This window comes from Cavia porcellus, unplaced genomic scaffold, assembly GCF_034190915.1.
Source record: "Cavia porcellus strain 051 isolate PalLab524CR breed Dunkin Hartley unplaced genomic scaffold, mCavPor4.1 scaffold_6, whole genome shotgun sequence".
Lineage (NCBI taxonomy): Eukaryota > Metazoa > Chordata > Mammalia > Rodentia > Caviidae > Cavia > Cavia porcellus.
In genome coordinates this window covers 18,502,482-18,521,894 of record NW_026947489.1, presented here as the reverse complement: position 1 = coordinate 18,521,894, position 19,413 = coordinate 18,502,482, and the positions used below count along the sequence as shown (strand labels likewise).

Below are 19,413 nucleotides of genomic sequence, written 5' to 3'. Positions count from 1 at the left end.
TTCAGGGCTCTCATAAGATTTATGGCATGAGGATTATTCTTGCCAGATGTAACACACAGCAACACTGTGCCTTCGCTGCCATAAGGAATGAAGAAAATCTTCCTTTCCCCTGCTGTAGGTCTTCCTCACTTGGTGGTACTAACAGAGAAACCCAGAATGTGGTATAGGTGAGCTATAAGGAAAACCATCTCCAGGAAATGACTGAAGCACTTTACCCAGTTAAGGAAATGGGAAAATAACTTCTCATCCCCATAGCCTCTGAATTGTCAAGCTCCGTCATTTATCTCCCTGGAAGCACAATTCCCCTCCAGCACTCCCATTCCCATCAGATCACCACATGGTTTCCAGCATCCCAGATCTGGAAGCCACCCCAGAGCCACAATAGAGCCACTTACCACTGGAGGCAAACACGCGCAGAGCCCAGAGACAATGCAGGAGTTTGTGGCTGTGAGACAGGTTTTTTCTGGCCAGGATCAGTGTCACATCAAGGGCTTCCAATTCCAGTGCCTTCTGTCCAAACTTTTTATCTAGGAACACAAAGTCACCTCTCTTAGTTAGATTTCACATTGATTCTGATGACTGGAGCGTGTTCGGGGTAGAGAAAGGGAAGGTGGTAGAGGGAGTAATTACAGCCAAAGCCCTACTAAAAAAATACTGCAATGCATGTTCCCAGGGAACAAATGAATCAGAAGAACTCATTCCGTGCACATCTATCTTACATGAAGACTTGTGCACTGTATGACTTTTGAATCCTTACATCTATGGAAGTTTCTGATTGTCTGTATACATGAATTCCAGTCTAAATGGGTATCTATTTCTTCCTACACAATAATTATACAATGAAGAATATGCAAACAAATAACATTCAAATGCAATGCACGAACGTTGATTAGAACTTTGACTTGAGTGTCTGGGAAAGACTGCAGGGAACACTGGGAGAAACTGGAATAAGCACACAGTAAGTACTGTTAATTTTATTAAATCTATGATAATGCCTTATGCTTGCAAAGGAAAATAGCTCTTTTCAAAGAAGTGCATGCAAAAGGATTTGGAAGCAAACTATTATCTGTAATTTTCCTTAAAATATTTCAAATAAAAATAAATAGGTGAAGAAAATTCAGCAGAATAGCTTTTGCCTTTCTTTTCCTAGTGATAAGGATCAAATTTAGGGCCTTACGCCTGCTAGGCAAGTTCTCCACAACTGAGTTAGTCCTCAATCCAAGGTAAAATGTTAACAATAGCTATAGAAGTTTTAGGCAGACAAGGGCTCATTCTTCTATATGACACAGAATTTCCATAATAAAAGCAAAACATATTGTAAGAAAATAAAAATCTTTCCTCAAATATCTCTAAATTATTGCTACAAACCTGACATTGAGAATCGCATATTAATCACCATTATTTAATAATTTAAAAATAAGCATTAAAAACAATAGGAAAGCATCTTTTGGTTTATGTTCCTTGCTCCCACTTATAATGACTATGTATCCAGTCCGATTTGTTTGTATCCTTTCCAAAGTGTGACTAAACACATTGCTATCTTTCAGTGCAATACTTCTCTTTCTGTGTTTTATTTATTTCATTTAGAACAATATCCTATAGGTCCCAAATGATGGTATTTCATTTTTTTTATAATTGAATACTGTATTTTTAAAAATTGATTATATATGTTCTGTCTATCCTTTCATCCACCACTCAATACTTAACGTTGTTAAAGAACATGGGAATGTTTATATCTTTACAAATTGCTAATTGATGATTTCATCTCCTTTGTGTATGTATTCTACCTGGAACAAAGGTTGCTGGGTCATATGGTAGTTCTATTTCTAATTTCTTTGGGACTTTCTATGCTCTTTTCCATAGTGGCTATAACAGTCACCAATCTGCCTTTCCAATAATAATGTGCAAGGGGTCACTTACTATTACACCTTCACCAACATTTTTTCTATATTGAAGATTGAACTCAAAGAGCTCTCAGTTATATCTCCAGCTTGTCTGTCTGTCTGTCCGTCTGTCTTTATTTTGAGGAACACACCCCCTAAATTATCCAGACTGGCCTGAAATTTACAATCCTCCCACCTTGGACTTCAAAGTAGCTGAGTTAGGGCTCCTCGCCAACATTTGCTACATCTTGTGTTTTTGGTAATAGCCATCCACAACCTTATGAGATAATAACAAATACACTAAGGGAGAGAATTAAATAACACTTACTGCAAGAGAGAGGACTGGAGTGGAAAATGGGGAGAGTAGATCAAAGGTATAAAAAAATATGTCGGAGTATAGACAAATAGTATACAACATGAAGACAAAGTTGATAAAACTGTATTGTGATATTTGTTAAATATGTAGATTTTAGCTGTTCTTGTCACCAAACCACTTTAAGTGTGTAGATATGTCAATCTGCTTCACAATAGCAATGATTTTGCTATCTACATCATCCCAAAATATCACATTGTAAACCTCTACATTACCCCAAAATTTCATGCTGTTACAATTTCCGGTTGCAATGTCATGTTGTAAATGCCCAGTTTTGAGGGTTTTTTTTTTAATTAAAAATTCACAGCAAGAGTTAATATCCTAAACATGATTTTACCAATTTTACCTCTGGGGCCCAAGCACACCACTAACAAGGTAATAAATAATCTTATATGGCCCATTCCATCCTGAGAAAAAAAAATAACTACCCTACTGTACTCATGAGCATCCAAACATATTTATCTTCTGCTCAGGTCAGCCCTCAGCAGTTTGAATGCCAATATCAAGAACCATGACCTCTTGATGGCAGAGACTGGTGTGACCTGATTACTACATAAGTAATGTCAAGAATGACAGCTTGGAAATCACTGCCCAGATGTATCTCCCATTACTCTCCTGTATCACCTAAATGACTTTTGTTAGGTCTCTGGTCCTACAGGCTCAGCACATAATATGTAATATGCATGTAATTTCACAGCAAACCTACAAGTAGAACTATACTTCTCTTTTATACATAGAACCATAATGGTTCCAAAAATTTAGGAAATTTGCCAACATCACACAGTTGGTCAGTGTCAGAGCCAGAGTTGAAACACAGCTCTGACTTCCCAGCTTATACGGTTTATGACCAAAGCATATATCAGGTCTCTACTGTCTCTTCCTAGAGCTCTTTGGCCCACCGTTAATTTTGCTGATTTCCTCTCTCATTCTTCAAGATTCAGCTCAAATGTCACCTGTCCCTGAACACGTCATCTTAGTGCAGCCTCACTCCTTCTCTTCCTTATGCCACCCATCATGGTCTGTTACCATTCAGTTAATTATCTGCTGACTTGTTAGCTGCACCACTTGGAATGGGACCTCTGTAGGAGAAGGATTCTTAACTCTCTTGTTCACTGTCGTGTTCCCAGTGCCCACGACAGCACCTGGCCCTGGAAGATGTCCAGTGAGTACCTGGTGAATATTCACAAAACGAACTGTATTGGTTTTGTCTGGGGCATCCTCATGCATGTGTAAGCTGATGCTCAGGTCTCAGTCAATGTCTTTTGAATACTGAATGGATTCAAAGTAGAGATATAAAAACTAAAAGGAAAGGATGGCTCTGAGCCTTGGAACTCTTGGCTGCCGCTACTGACAGTGAATATCAGAGGTCTGCTTTTCAGAGGGTCTGTGTTGCCCTCTGGAGATTCAATACACAATGTAAGCTTAACTGCCACAATGAGTTTGCATGAGCTGAATGCCCAGGATTTTTAGCTGTACTCCAGGAAGTTCCAGGGCTTTTGAGAGGTGTTTGGAGTTTTCCACAGAGAAAGAGAAATACCCATGCAACCTTACTGGAAAAAACTCTAAACATCCCCCACACACACCAACCACAATTTTTCTTCTGCTAGGGAAGCTCTACTTCTATGTGACTTTTACAGTAGGGTGAGTGGATAGTGATCCCTTAAATGTATGTCTACCAAGAGCCTCCAAATCTTATCTTAATTGGAAATGGGATCTTTGTATATTTAATGCATTAAGATGAGGTTCCACAGAATAGAATGGACCCTAAATCTAACTTCCAATGTTCCTGCATAACTAGGAGAGAACATGCACCGACACACAGAGAGCACCCTGTGAAAGTGGAAGCAGAGGCTAGAGGGATGCATCTGCAACACAAGAAGCTTTATAGATTCTGGCCACAACCGGAAGTTGGAAGAGAAGCATGGAACAGACATAATCCCATAGAGCCTCCAGAAAAGCAATGACTAAGCTCGTACCTTGATTCTGAACTTCTGCCTTCCAGAACAATAAGAAAATATATATAATTCACATAAGATGCCATTGTAAATGTTTTACTTATTTTCTATGTGATCCATTCCCATCTAGCCCATGTCAGCTCTGACTTCTGAACTAGGTTACATTCCTTGGAGAAGCTGACATCTCTATCAAAATATTTACTTCTCTATGGGGCTGCTCTACCCATCATCACCATGGTACCAGGGTCTCCCTAATGCTTCCTACAAGACCTTCCCAAATAATTCTCACACTAGTGGCCCCCAAAATACCCTTTCAGTCCTATTTGGGTCTCAGAGTCTGGATACCTCTGAGGCCAACTTTGGCCAGCAGCCTGAAGAGAGGCAGAAGAATGTCATAGTCAGGAGACGTTGTCCTTGCAGTATCCACGAGGGTCTGCAGGAGGGCTTCACTGCCACCCTTGCTGATCATGTAGTGAATCCTCCGGTCTGTGCCTGGGGAAAACCAGAAGACAGATGAACCACAAGTGATAACCCTTATTTTCCTTAGAGCAGACCTCAGAGCTAATAGCACAAGTTTGAGCTAAGATTGGTTCATTTCACCCTAGAAACCAAACTTGTTTAGTTCATGAGGCAACCTATGTTTAAAATATGGTATGAAGTAGTGGGAGAGAAATGTGACCTTGAGAAATAGTGAAATATATAAGAACTTAGGTGTTTTCACCAGAGGCCATTGTAAGAAGTGCAGCCTAGAATCCATTTCCTGGAGAACTTCTTGTAACATGTGTACACATGTATGTACATGTGTATGGATAGGCATACAGGCCTGCATATCACCATGGGCCTAATGTCTTCCTGCTGTAGGTTTGAATCAGTAGTAGAAGGCATTGGAATGACAGCTTATCTAGAATAATTTTATTGATGGTATAGTGATTTTTTCATGCTGACCTTCAACAACTGCTGAAAAGCAAATACAGAAACCACTGGAGTAATACTTTGAGGGACAAACGTCTGATCATTCAATCTAACAAATTTTGAAGGGCTTCTGGACAAAGGTTGAAATAGTTATCTTTCTACCTAAGAATAGTTTTGAACCAGGACTTTTGCCATTTTACTCAAGGACAAGCTGCAAAGAGGTGATCATACTGCAATCTAGGAAGAGTTTTAGTTGACTTAACCAAGGTAGGCAACAAAGTGGAACCTTATCAAAGAAGGCCCTCTGATTTTTTTCCATCCTAATGAAAAGTAGTATCCAAGAAACAAAAGGAGGAAAAAGGGGTAAAAGGGAGGGAAGGAGGAAGGGAAATAAAGAAAGAGGAAGGAAGAAAGGAAGAGAGGAAGGAAGGAAAGATGGGTTAATCACTAGTATCAGAGGGAAAACTACAAGGTTTAATTCTAATAATTTCAGATACTTTTGGAAAAACTGTAAACAGCATTACATCATAAGATAAGTGACTTCACCTCCAGAAAGGATTCACTCAAAAACTCTGCAGGGAAGTTTCCTGCCAAAAAAACTCCAATAAAATGGGACCCTTGAGGCCCTAGCTTTGGTGTGTCATTCATTCTCTCTATGGCATATTTGTGCAAATATTTCTAGTTCTAGCTAACTCAATTGATTCCAAAGTACTTGCTTCTGTCATCTTACAACTTACCAAACTTCACAGTCCATTTTCTGCCTCATATTCCTATCTCCACTTGACATATTCAAGGATGATGTCAATCCCTGGCCCCCCACTGAAGGGAACCAAAGAAGATATGGGACAGAACAAGTCAGGGGCAGCCCTCTATCAGGAGTGCTGAGAGGTAAGTACAGGCCCCTGGAGAACCTTGGTCTTATAGATGAGAAACTGCAGAATAACCACCCAGCTACTAATTTCATCCTACATTTCAGTCAGTGTAGTATAAATGACAAGATTGAAGAGCTAAGATGTATTCCATGCCTCATCATTTTAATGTAAAAGCACAGGCTGGCGATTCTATCTTTCATCAGGAACTTGAACTACAGCAATCCCAGCTGTACAGGCTCTGGGACAGACCACAGGCTCCATACAGACAGAGGAGACCACAGCCTACTTACTCACCAACAGAGAGCAGATCTCCAAGGAGCTGCAGGATGGTCAGGATGGCTGCCTTGTCTGAGGAGCCCTGCAATGAGAACACAGATAATGATCTTAAGAAAGGACTCAAGAGGAAGGAAGTGGTGTGATCAGGGATGTCCAATGAGGAGGCAGGGCTATGTTTCTCTCACTGAGAAAGGCTCCCTAAGTGAAAGTATGGACCAAGGAGGCTCTCCTTAAGTAATAACAGAGAGTGGGCTGCCTGAGATAAGAGTCCCAGGGGCTATACCTTCTCAGTTAGCCTTTAGGAGCCCTTTGAGGATTGCTCTTGTACTTACATCAGCAAGATTCACAAGAAGTATCAATGACTAACATGGAAATAGCAAGAAAGGGGGTTTTGTGGGACAAGGTGGTATGGATCTCAGTTACTACCGTAGGCATGGACTGACTTTAAATTCAGGGAACAGGGTAAAAACTGAAATCAATCAAAATGTTCTGATGCAAATACTTTCTTGGCAGAATGAATGGAATTTTATTTTCTCAAATGAATGAGAGAAAAGTTGTTCCAGCAGCGCTGCAGCCCTTCATCCTCAGAGGTAGACGTAACAGAACATAGTGATCCTGGGGGATGAATCTGCATGCCATATGACTGGACTGAATCAAGCAGGTAGGGAAAGGAATTGGATGTTTCTGTCTACAAGAACTAGATCGTATTCATCTCTACATTGCTATCTCTCTTAAGATAAAACAATCTGTATGTTTTATTCAATTAATTTCTCCAGCTAAGGAATTGGTGCTTTATCATAATTCCCACTAATATTCTCTGAGAACAGTATTGTCTTCCATGATTCTCTTGTATCTACCAGCAGGATTTGGAAGCAGCCATATGGTATCCAATAAATCACCAGCCCTTAGTGTGACCAGTGGCCAGCAATACAGGTTGCACACACATTAACCTTTCCTCTGTAGTTGCTTCCATTTGTTTAAAATACTGATAGCCCAGTGCTGATGGAGAGTGCAATCCCTTTCCACTGCCTAGGAAATATGCCAAAGTCCATCTCCATCTGGTTTTTGCATGATTATTTTAGAGGTGTATGAATCTGTATCAGGAAAAGAAAACTAAGTGGAAGTGTGCCAGGGAATTCTGACAATAATTTGTATCCTTGATCAATACACACACACACACACACACACACACACACACACACACACACACACACAAAGCAAAAACAACAACAAAAAAGCAACTTCTTTTTTGGACACTGCTGCATGATGACATGATCCTGGGTCCCATGTGACAATGTTAAGCCAACAGATCAACTATGGAATCACTTATATGTGGACTTTCAGGCAGGTGAAATAATAAATATTCCCATTTTTTTAAAGCTACGTTTAGTTGGGTAGTTTGTTACTGAGCTTAGGTGTGACAAATTCTTAACAAGGGAATTTGACACCAATGTGTACCCTCTTCCAAAGCATTATGGTCTTAATAGAAAAGAAATTGATTTTGCAAACTATACAGCCGAAGTCCACCAAGATAAGCCTGTCAGCTCAAAGAAAAGATGAGATAGTATCTTTGTACAGATGTTGAGTTCATAATGTTCACACTCTGTCATGAGCCAGAACACATCAGCACAATAATGTTTTTCTTTAAGTGAAAATTATAGCAATCAGTGGAGACAAAAATGCCCTACAAAGTCTCAACAACTGGCATTAATTTATACACTGCTATATTTCCATAAATATTTTACCTATTTAGAAAAATAACACAAAGCCTGTACCTCACTCACAATTAAAGCAATTAAAGAAGACAGGATGTGATGTGCCTCAATTTTTCTTTAACAATTCTTTTAAATGAATCATTGACTAATCCCCTGTTGTTTAAGACTTTCTTATAAAAAATGGATCTGCCATGCTTTCAGGGAGAGGCAAGCAGTTGAAAGAGCAAACAATGTCTTTCACAGATGGTGGGCTTTGAATTGCAATTTTCTCATTCTGTTTCAAATTTGTCACTCCTTTGTTTTTAAATCTTCTGTTTTCCTATTGGCTTCCTCCTGACCCTTGACATGGGATGTAAATAAGATCCTTCACATCACTCTGCTTTGGAGTGATTTGGAGTTTGCACCTCTATCCCCTCCTCCCATCCCAGCGCTAAACTTGCCAACTACACAAGACCAGGTACTGTGTCTAAGAGTATCACGGATATCTGGAAAGATATTTTGCACATTTACATTGTTTATGTATAATTTCTCCTCCTTTTTAAAGGCATATTTCAATACCTAGTTCCAATTCTCCCTCTCTAGTTTTGCAGCTAACTTGCCTCCTAGCATACTACTCAATAGCTACATACATCTGCAGACCCTGGGGACATACATCCCCAAGGAGTACCATTCACAAAGACTATGGCATGATGGGACCCACGCAAGTGGCACAATGCCTGGCCTCTCCACACACAGAATTCTTTGCTTTACATTTATTTTCCAACAACACTTTATACTTACCTTTTAATAGAATTTTTACTAGATTCTGGTTACTATCTTCTCTCCTTGTTCTGGTTGTTTAGTGGTAACAAATTGCCCTAAAACTTAATAGCTTAATATAATATCCTTTTCATTATCTTTCTTGATTTTGTGGGTAGGGATTTGGGGCATTGCATGTCCTTCTGCTTTGCATGGTATCAAGTGAGGTAAAAAAAAAAAAATGGTACCAACCAGCAAAGGCATTGGTCTAGAGTGTCTACCATGGTTCCACTCACGTCTTGTAATGTGGCAGAGATGGCCAGAGGACTGGGACCACTTCATACTATTAACCAATATGCCCACACATGTCCTTTCCAATCTGAAATTCTTAAGGTACTTGAATTTATTGTGTAGCAGCTGGCTTCCCCCATGGTAAGCATTCTAAAAGAACTAAATGAAGTTGCAAGACTTCGTTTGATTTCATTCATGCTGCATATTATTGATTAATCAAGTTACTGGTGCCATCTACATTCAAGTGGAGAGGAGTTAGACTCCACCAAACTGAAGTAGAAAAGAACTTGCAGCCATATTTAATTTTCCACATTCCTTTTAAATTGCATGCTTCTTTAGATTAAGAATTTTGACTTGGTATCCCAGAATCTAGCATGGGGCTTGCACAGAATATGAGTTCAAGAGACAATAGTATGGGATGGATAGAATGGGACAGGATGGGATGGGATGGGATGGGATGGGATGGGATGGGATGGGATGGGATGAGATGCCATACAATGCAACGCAGTGGGGTAAAATGGAATGGAATAGATGGAGTGGAATGGAAATTTAATAGGAAATCTGTCAGAGCACTGCTATCCTGTTCTCCTTGATACCACAATTTACCTTAAAGTATGTACCACTGAGAATATTTCATACAAATTTATAAGGACCCAGTTCAATATTTTGTCAGTCTAGTAATTAAGCAAGCAAAAAATGAATGCCTACTATGTGCCATCCACTGTGTTTATTAATAGAGACACTATATCATCTCGGTCTTCAAATGAAGGGAAAAGAAACATCTTCTGCCTTTTTCCTCAGTTTCCTCCGCAAGTTTAGCCCCTGCTTTACCCAGTTTTACCGGACTTGGAAAAGACAGTCCACTCCCATCCCATTTGGAGTAGCACTCCTGATATCACAAAAATAGATAGCTCTGTTCCCACGGATTGAAAGTACGAGCCCATGAATTTTGAATTCTCTGTTTCTAAAGAAGAACAGAACCTTTCCAAATACACAAGCCAAGAGTACAACACACAGTTCATAGCCCAAGAAAACCAATTTATTTTGCCAAAATAAATTTGTTCTTCCAGTCATGCAGTTTGGATATTCACTCACTGCTTAAATAAAAGACATTATTAAATTTGGAGTTAGTAATGAACGACTAAAGGGAGCACTAATCACAAGTTTCAATTACTAGAAATGATGATAATCCTAAAAAATGGTGACCAGCCATACTCTTTACACAAGAGGAATCAGGCAGTAACTACATTATTAGAAACTTAGTTTAGGCAGAAGGAAAAAATTTCCAGTCAAGGGTGAAGTTAGTAAGAAAGAGGTGTTTAAAACAATATAAACTGAGATATCCAAGAATAAAATGAAATGATATCTGTCTCAGCATGATGTGGTTGAGTAGTAATAGTGAAGGATTAAAAAAAGCTTTCCATGCCACAATTACAGAAACTTGGTGATAATGTAGTTATACAACTAAAATGTTTAAAAATAAAACAAATGATATGTAATGTTTTCAGGCTGGTGTTTTAGAGGGTCATCTCACTGGGTATAATTTTTTAACATTCTCATGTCCCAGAATTTCACAAATGTCCTGAGTTTATCATGGTTCTTAAATAATTCACTGTTAAGGACACTCAAAGTCCTCCTTCCAGTTGTAAAGTGTGTCCATGGTCCAGCATGAGGGAAAGATGGAATGTGGTCCACTTCTTACTTAGCAGGTATGTGTTTAACAGTGCAGTCACTGTGCTAAGTGCTGGGACTGCCTCAACTTGCTTAAATAATAGGTTTTATTCTCACAGAGCTTCCAAAGTTAAATGGGGTAACAAATGTAGTCTCTCAAACACATGTACATTCGCATCTGGTGGTAAATGCCTAGGTTTATTGCAACACATGCACAAAAAAATTATAGTTATATATTTGATATGAATGGGAAAGGGTCTTTCAAGGCGTAACCAACTGAGAGCTGAAAGATAAGCAAGAACCAACTAGCAAAGGATGAGAAGGAAGATGCTCAGAACAAAAGGAGGGGAGTGTACAAAGTCTTATGTCTGGAAAAAACCATGGCAAAATTGAAGGACTTGGAGAAGGCCAGTGAGGCTGAGACAGAGAGTGATTAAAAAAGAAACAAGAGAACAAGGAGAGGAGATAAAGGCAAGAGGTCATAAAGGAAGTACTTTTAATTCAGATAGTCATAAAGTTACTTTCTGTAAGACTCAGCTCCTTACAGTATTGGATTAATAAATGTAACTGACTCATGCATACTATATCAGCTTTCCTGTCACTAGAACAAAAAAACCTGATACTCACAACATAAAAGAGAGGTTTATTTGATTCATAGATTCAGAGGGTGTAGTCCATGGTTGGCTGATTTTTTTTAAACAGACACAGCAGAGCAGAAAGCCTGGTACATGGCAATAAAGTCCATGGCTGTCAAGAAACAGAAAGAGAAAGACAGGAAGAAGCCAGGGAAAAGAGTGTCCCTTTCCAGGTCACGCCCCTAGTGATACACCTCCTCCAACCAAGCCCTCTCTCCTAATAGCAGGTTTAGATGTGAACTCATCAATAGAATAATCCATGATAAAATCACTTACAGCAGCTCCACCTCCAAACACATGAGACTTTTGGGAGCCACTTTAGATCTCAACCGTAATAAATATACTTGAGTTAGACACACCATGATAGATGCAGAAGCACTTGCTTCAATCCCTGAGTCAGAATAAATGTCCAACAAGACACTAGGAAATAAGTACAACCACCTAGGATCAAAGGTGAATATGATAAAAATAGGTCTGGACGCCCTTAGAGATACACTTTCTTGGATTAATTTTCCATTCAGATCACAATGTTTCCAATTTAGAAGCATACTCTTTAAAGAGAGGGGCGAAAACTAAATCAACATAAAGAGGGTGAGATGGCATCCTCTGGCAGAAGCAATTTGGAATTCGATGCTTTGTAAACAATGCCCAACACACTTGTCACCCAATAAAATCTCTCAATCATAATAGTCATAATGACAGGAATCAACAGTACCCTATCCCTGCTAGGTTCTCTGATTTCTTTTAAATAATATTCTTTGGAAAGTAGACTCCATCTCTATTCTATGAAGGCTGTGATGTCTCTCCAATGTACAGCTGACACAAAACTTGCAGGTTACAATTAAGGACAACTGAAAGGAAGTGCCAAATAGATTTCATCTTTTCTCAATAGATTGTAAACACAACAAATAGATAACACTGTCAAGTGACTGCCACCCAAGGCTCAGCACCAACATTAGAGTGAGTTGCCTCCTTCCCGCATCAGCCAACAGTGGCTACTCATTGCTCCAACCCTCTCTGCAGCCAACACCTCTAAAACAGAATGACCACTGAAAAGCTCACCCTGGGAGGCTCCACCATGCCTGGCCAAGGCCACTGAGCCAACCACTTTCCAGCACCTTCATTCCAAGAATACTGAGAGATACCCTTTTCCATATTCTCTATCCAGCTTTTTCTTAGGAACGCTGATCTAAAGCAGAATTATGATGCAAACAATGTCTAAACCTTTAATCTCTATGAAAAAGTCCAATTTCAGGGATTCCTGCATTCTTATGGATATTCTTCCATTTGGGTAGCACCACGAGGTTATGAACTAATGGCCTTCTTTAACACCATCTGAAAAGTGGTTTTTCAGCAATATTCTAAATGATTTGAGTGTTAAAAAATTGACATCAGGACATGAATTGTCAGCCCACATAGTCAACAATATTATAATTGTTAGCATTTCCATGCCTATACTGTTTCAGACATGACGTACTACTTACTGCACAAAACAAAATCCTCACCTTACAATTTAGATATAATTATTCCTATGATGTTAATAAGGAAACTGAAAACAACAGAAGTCTAATAACTTCCTTATGAGCAAGAGTAACCATTCTTTGTACTTTATGAATTGAGTTTTGAAACCTGGCAGATTTGGAAAACATTAGGAAATTCTAAAAATAACCAAATTAATATTTCTTTTATGGTGATATCTTTCACATGGAATCCAAAGTTTATAATTTTATGCCACATCTATGAATACTTTGTCATGCCTACCACCAAGAGGTGGGACCTATGCTCCTTACCCTTGACTCTTGGCCTATCTTAGTAACCCTCTAACTACTGAGTCCAACACAACAGAATTAACATGGCTTTACTTTCAAAGTTAGATCATCAAAAGTTAGACGATTTAAGGGGAGAGTTTGAGGAGTAAGTAATAGGCACAGGGCCACTGGCATCTGAAGCCTTGAGTGTCCATACAAGAGAACTGATGAAGCTGAGGCAGCCATGCCACAAGGAATCCCAAATCCCATGGAAAGACTGTCAGACAGCAAGACTAGCCATCAGCTGAAATGGGGTCCATTCACACTGAGCGTTAGCCATGAGAAAGAACAACCAGAATATGCAGCCCAGCAGAGGCCGAATAGCAATTTTTGACAGCAACCACACATAGACAAGACAAAACCAAAACTAGACAAGACTTGCTTTGCTGAGTTCATTCCAAATGCATGACCTATAAAACTGTGCAAAAACTTAAATAGTTTCATTAAACCTCTGAGTCTGAGATAACTTCTTAAACAGCAATAATGAGTAGGATACAAACCAATCTCAACAACAGATAAATAAAAAGCTTTAAAACTTTTATTTAAAAAAACTGAATTTAGAACACATGATAACACATGCATAGGGTATAACTGAAAAGCCAGGGGTTTAGCTTAGTGGTACAGCACCTGCCGGCAAGCATGAGGTCCTGAGTTCAATTCCTGGTACTCACCACCCCCCCTCCAAAAAAGAAAGAAACAAAGAAAGATAAAATATGTGACTAAAAAATATAGTAACTATTTTTAATTATTACAATAAAAGACACACTGCTATTTTCCCACTCAAAATCCTCCCCCCTTGCTTTGAAAACATTTCTGAGGCAGTTCCAGACGTCACCTTTCATAAATGTCTTCACTTGCAATGTTGTGACTACTTCAGTGTCCTAAGTCAATTCAAGACGTTTACCTTTCAAGGTCTTTTTGACTTTGGGAGAGAGGAAGAAGTTGCATGGTGCCAAATCCAGTAAATAAGTTGAATAAAAATAAACCATAATAGTTTTAGTGGGAGTGTACCTTTCCATTGGGTGGCACTCAGCATTGGCATTCACTGTGTTTTTTATCGTGCTTCTATAGTTATTCACAAACAATATATTCCAATCACGAAAAGAGTATTTTTTCTAATTCCTATGGTTTACCAACTGAATTTGTTTTGTGACTTTGGGGAAGATGGGAACATCTGTGTTCGCAGGAGAAAAATGGCCGTGGTCATGTTTGTCACCTGATACAGAGTTAGCAAACAGTAGCAAAATTTTGCTGAATGCTTTTGGTTTTGAACCAAATTGCTTGCAAACAGAAGCATTCATGAACAGAGGTATTGCTTGTTGATTTGTTGGCCTCACTTCTACAAGTAGTTATTTAAGGACCCATGTCCTTCCTGTCTTATGGCTCTTCTTTTCCCATGTACCCTCCAAGGTCAAGTTCATCTGCCGCAAGTAAACAGAAAACACAAAACATCTCTTGCAAGAGGTTTTTCAGGTTGGGCCTGGAAATGACATACATCTCTAACCTCACTTAACTGACCAAAATCTTCATATCATATGTAACAATGAGAGGCTAGAACATGTAGCCTGATTATTTTGTCAAGAAGAGAAAATTCATTAGGAAGATAACTGGTTTGGCTCTGACATAGTAGAATTTCCTCACTTCCCATGTTGAGTTTCACAAGAAGTATGACTTCCCACCTGCCCTTGTCCAGCCACTTTCTGGTAAAGGCCATCCTTTCCTTGCCACCCAGGGTCACCTTCCTTTGGGTCTAAACTCATCAATTTATAGATCAACCCAAGCAAGATTAGGAGACACTGAATCTCCTATCCCCACCCATTAAGATAATTTTCCACATATAATAAAATCCAATAAGATACAACCTGATAAAAGCAATGGAGACAGAAGAACAACAGTTTGATGGGACTTCAAAACAAGCTGATATCAAATCAGCACTAGCTATTATGATGTCTTGTTGTCTTCAAAATAGCTGTTCATATCATCACAGACAATAATGTCAAACAGCCCAGAATAAATCCATTCCAATAGTATAAACAAAACTTTTTTATAGGCAAAGAGATAATATAGAAACCATTGTTCGTTTTCTGTTAGCTGGTCCTAAGTACCTTGTAATACTTTCATCCTCTTGAATGGTTTCACATTGTCTTGATATGTTTGATGCTATAGTATACGAAGTTATACTCAAATATTTCAAGGAAAGGGACATTATGGTAAATACTATTAAGTTGGGTTATCCTGTGGTGAAACACTATGTTGCTTAAATTGTTCTCTTCTGACCTGTATTGCTATGTTGTTATGTCCTCTTTTATCTCAATCTCCCCCTTTTTAAATTTATTTATTTATTATTATTATTTTTTAATTAAGGGAAAATTTTTTTTAAATTAGCAAGAGATATTATGGTAACTTTTTTTATTTCCTACTAATTCGATTTGAAGCTCTGTATTGCTCTCACCATCTTGTTTGGACTGATTTTACTATATTCTGTTCTGTTTGATATTATCAATTTTGAGGGTATAGGCAACTACTTTGAAGGCATTAAGATTCACTATGATGCCCATTCTGGTTTGACTATTATCTTCTTTTGAAGTTCAGTAATGTCTCCAATGTTTAAGTTTTATTGGTTTTGTTCTGTACTGTTTTGTTCAATTTTATTATACCTGATAATATAGGCAATTCTTTTTAAGGTAGCAAGAGCATTATGGTAACCACTGTTGATTACCTTGTATTCTGTTTTTACATCATGTACTATGTCCATCTTTTGTTTTGACTGACTGCTTTGTTTTGTCACATTTGGTTTTATTCTCTTCCAAAAAAAATGTAATAAGAACTGTTGGAGTAATAAAACCAAAATGTGTAAATGTTATTGTAAAAAAGAGAGGAAAAGAAAGTGCTCTAAAGGACACAACTGCAAGTATGTTTAGGTGTGTAAGATAGATGACCATATTACTAAGTTTTTGTTGGATCATTGGACACAAGTATTTGCAGTCTCACTGTTTGAATGTCCACTTTGTATGCTTAATTTTGTAACTTGATCAACTATTTCTAAGATGACAATATGTAATCTATTAACTAGTGATTTTTTATTGTTTATTTTTTTTGAAATTCTGTATTACTTGTACCCTTTTACTGTTTTGTTTTCTTTTTTCTTTAAAAAAAAAAGATAATTTCCCACTTTGTTTCCTACATGAGGAAGCTCTTGGTTCATGAGAGATTGTTTCTACTATTGGTCACACTTTTCAAGAAGAACAAAGCCCTCAATATCAATAAAAAGCAAAATATTATGTATAAAACCTCAAATAGTAGCAGGAAAGCATCAGCTTATCAAACAATTTATGACCACCATTGAAAACACAAAGCATTTCTATTCTTGTGAGTTCTTTCATAAACACTATCTAAATTGCTAAGGTCAAATATGCCAAGCTGAGGAGGCAGCTCAGTGGAATCTCAGTGCTGTGTGGCCAGCTTCAGTGACAATTGTTGCAAGATTTGTTATATTAATTATACCTATGGTAAAATAGCTGAATGGAAAATGGTTTGTGAAATAAACATCTAATCATCTTTCTAAATGCCTTATACCTTTACATCAAAATCATCCAAGCACCAAAAAATTAGATATATTTCTCATCTGTATATTTATTATAGGTCTCAATGATTCTTTCTTTAGTGAATGAAGTGTTCAAAATTTAACATGAGTAGGTAACCTGTATGGATGAGAATGTTTTATAAAACAGTGTCCCAGAGAAGTCTTGTCTTTCACCAAAACCCTCACATAGACTCTACCATCTATTTATGAATATGCCAGATAACACTTTGATAATGTGAACATTATATCTAGAACTCTATCAGGGACACCATTAGATTTCTCTTGGTTGTAGACAGTTTCATACCATGTTATTCAAACACACAGACTATATTTCATGAAGGAGGGAGAGCAGATAAGAGTAAGCTCTTCTTATATACAGATAATACTAAGTAAAAACTACTGTATTTTGTCTTCTCTATAGACTACACCCCCAAAAGAGAGAATTCCACAAAATCAACGTCATCAGGCTGGGTTATAAAATAAATGAGAATTATGGGGTGAAATAAATGATAATCATGACAGAAAGAAAGAGGGTCACAGGGCCTAAGCAGTAGTTTCACAGTGAATCAAGTCTTCAGGGTCACAGGTTGTAACAGGACTCAGGAAGGAAAGTAGTCTATTAAAAGATTCAGCAACTAAGCCCTGAATGTTTGGCAATTAGCCAGTTAAACCACAATTTTAATAGTCCAGAAAAGTGTCTGCAATGGTGTAGGATCACCTAACCCATAAAGAGGACATCAGGCAACTCTCATCTCATTGTCAGGGATGAAGTCCAAGGACTAAGCAGGTATTCAATAAGCTCTCAGTTCAGTGCTCCCACTGAAGGAGACAAATTTGTTTCATTTCTCCTTTCTGCAATTCAGCTTTATCTTATCAAGTACATTTCTAGATGCTAGAAGTTGCTTTTGACTTTGGTCTTTTCAATTAATCTCAAGATATGGATGCAACACCAATACTTGGTGGCATTTATTTGCCTAAATAGAAGAAGGATGAGGTGAGAAATTTACCAAAGAGCATAATCATGGAGAGTCACAACTGCTTGACAGCAGTTTTTTTTATTTGACCTTTTACCCATGCATTTAGTTGTTTGTTTAAATTATTTGATAATCATTAATACACTGAGCCATATATCAGGGGGACTTTAAAGATGCCATCTGTATGGGAATTCTCAACACAGCCACAGAATAAGCCAAAAGGGACACTAACATATTGACAAGTTATCACAGTCAGTCCAAACTTATTCAGTATAAGAGGATGGTTAATGGGCATTCAAGGAGAGGTGTGAAAGGAAATTAAAATCTAATTTGAAAGACTTCATTATAGGAATACAGTTAATAGAGATAGACAGTGAGGAAGTAAGAGGTTCTTTTCACGTAGAAGAAACAGTTCTTTTGGTAAACCATGGTTATAGCAATTTCAGGGTGAAAACCTCTTTCAAAAATTTTATGAATTATTTCTGGCTCTGTCTTAAGTTTTGATTCTCAGCTTCTTTACAACAGTCAACCAACCATGTAAATACAACACAGATTCATCATGACTGAAAACCAAAATTCCCTCTCATCTGCCAAATATGAGTTGGCCAGATAAGCAGAAGCAGAGAGCCATCAATCAGAGACATACAAAGGCTGCATTGCACTTTGAGGGATGCTTGGCAAAGTTAGTTCTAAAGCACCTTTTATTAATTCTTCCACAAAGTAAAGTCTACCATTTTAGCATCAATCAATTTTACGCCCATCTACCATGAGTAATTATTTTGCCATGCCATTATATAGACTCTTATAAGTAACTTTATACATAACTAGGTTAAGCATTATGATCCTCTTCTGATTTTGTCACCATGGTCAATTGTCAAGTATTTGATGACAAATGACCATTTACTCTGAAGAAATATATTCAAAAACCCGGTTTCCTTGAAATCATCTGATGGGTCCATATTAGAGGCATGGTCCAAGTCCATTTAAGAAAGTAGAAGATAAATTTGCAGAGAAAAAAGAGTCATTGAAATTTTGGAGTGAATTTTTACATTTCAATTTGACAGAAAAGTTGCAATGATAGCACAGAAAGTTTCTATACATCCATCACCCTATTTTCCCATTGATAAATCTTTCAATAGCCTGGTGCATTTGTTAAAGTTAGGAAGCTAGAGCTGGAGTTGTAGCTCAGTGGCAGAATGCTTGCATGAAATCCTGGCTCCAACTCCTAGTACTGAAAAAACAAATTGCTTAAGAAGCTGAGAAACTGGCATTGCTGCATTATGGTTAACTAAGCTCCAGACTAGACTTCCTTAGGCTTCACCGGCTTTTCAGCTACTGTCCTCATTCTATCCCAGTGTCCCATCCAGGTACCTATTGCATGCAGTTCTTATGTCTCCTTAGTCTCCTCTGGTCTGTGACAGTTTCTTACTCATTTTCTTTTCGTGGCCTTCATAGTTTTGAAGATATCCTATAAAATAGCTCCCACTCTGAGTTTATCTGATCTTGTTTCCCATATTATTTAGGATTATGGGTTTTAAGAAATGTTGAATTCTTGCTATCATGTGCCACAGGTACACAATAACCATATGTTTTCAGTGATGCTCTCACCTGGTTTATTTTTTGGGTTAAGCGATGTTTCCTATGTTTCTTCAGTGTGAACTACCTATTTTTTCCTATCTTACTGTTTTCTAGAAGCAAGTCACTAAATCTAGCCTGCCCCTAGAAAG

The 19,413-nt window shown here is 38.0% G+C and overlaps 1 protein-coding gene across 3 annotated transcripts in view; it reads right to left on the bottom strand.

Annotated features, from left to right (window-relative positions):
- Agbl1 (AGBL carboxypeptidase 1) overlaps positions 1-19,413 on the bottom strand; it is a 775,775-nt gene that overhangs the window by 716,527 nt on the left and 39,835 nt on the right. For all 3 annotated transcript variants that reach the window (XM_063250014.1, XM_063250013.1, XM_063250015.1), the window contains exons 2-4: positions 6,290-6,353; positions 4,557-4,703; positions 396-527 (exon numbers count right to left, since the gene is read on the bottom strand). In XM_063250014.1, coding sequence (XP_063106084.1) covers positions 396-527; positions 4,557-4,680 — 256 coding nt within the window. In that variant the 5' untranslated portion in view covers positions 4,681-4,703; positions 6,290-6,353. The remainder of the gene's footprint in view (positions 1-395; positions 528-4,556; positions 4,704-6,289; positions 6,354-19,413) is intronic.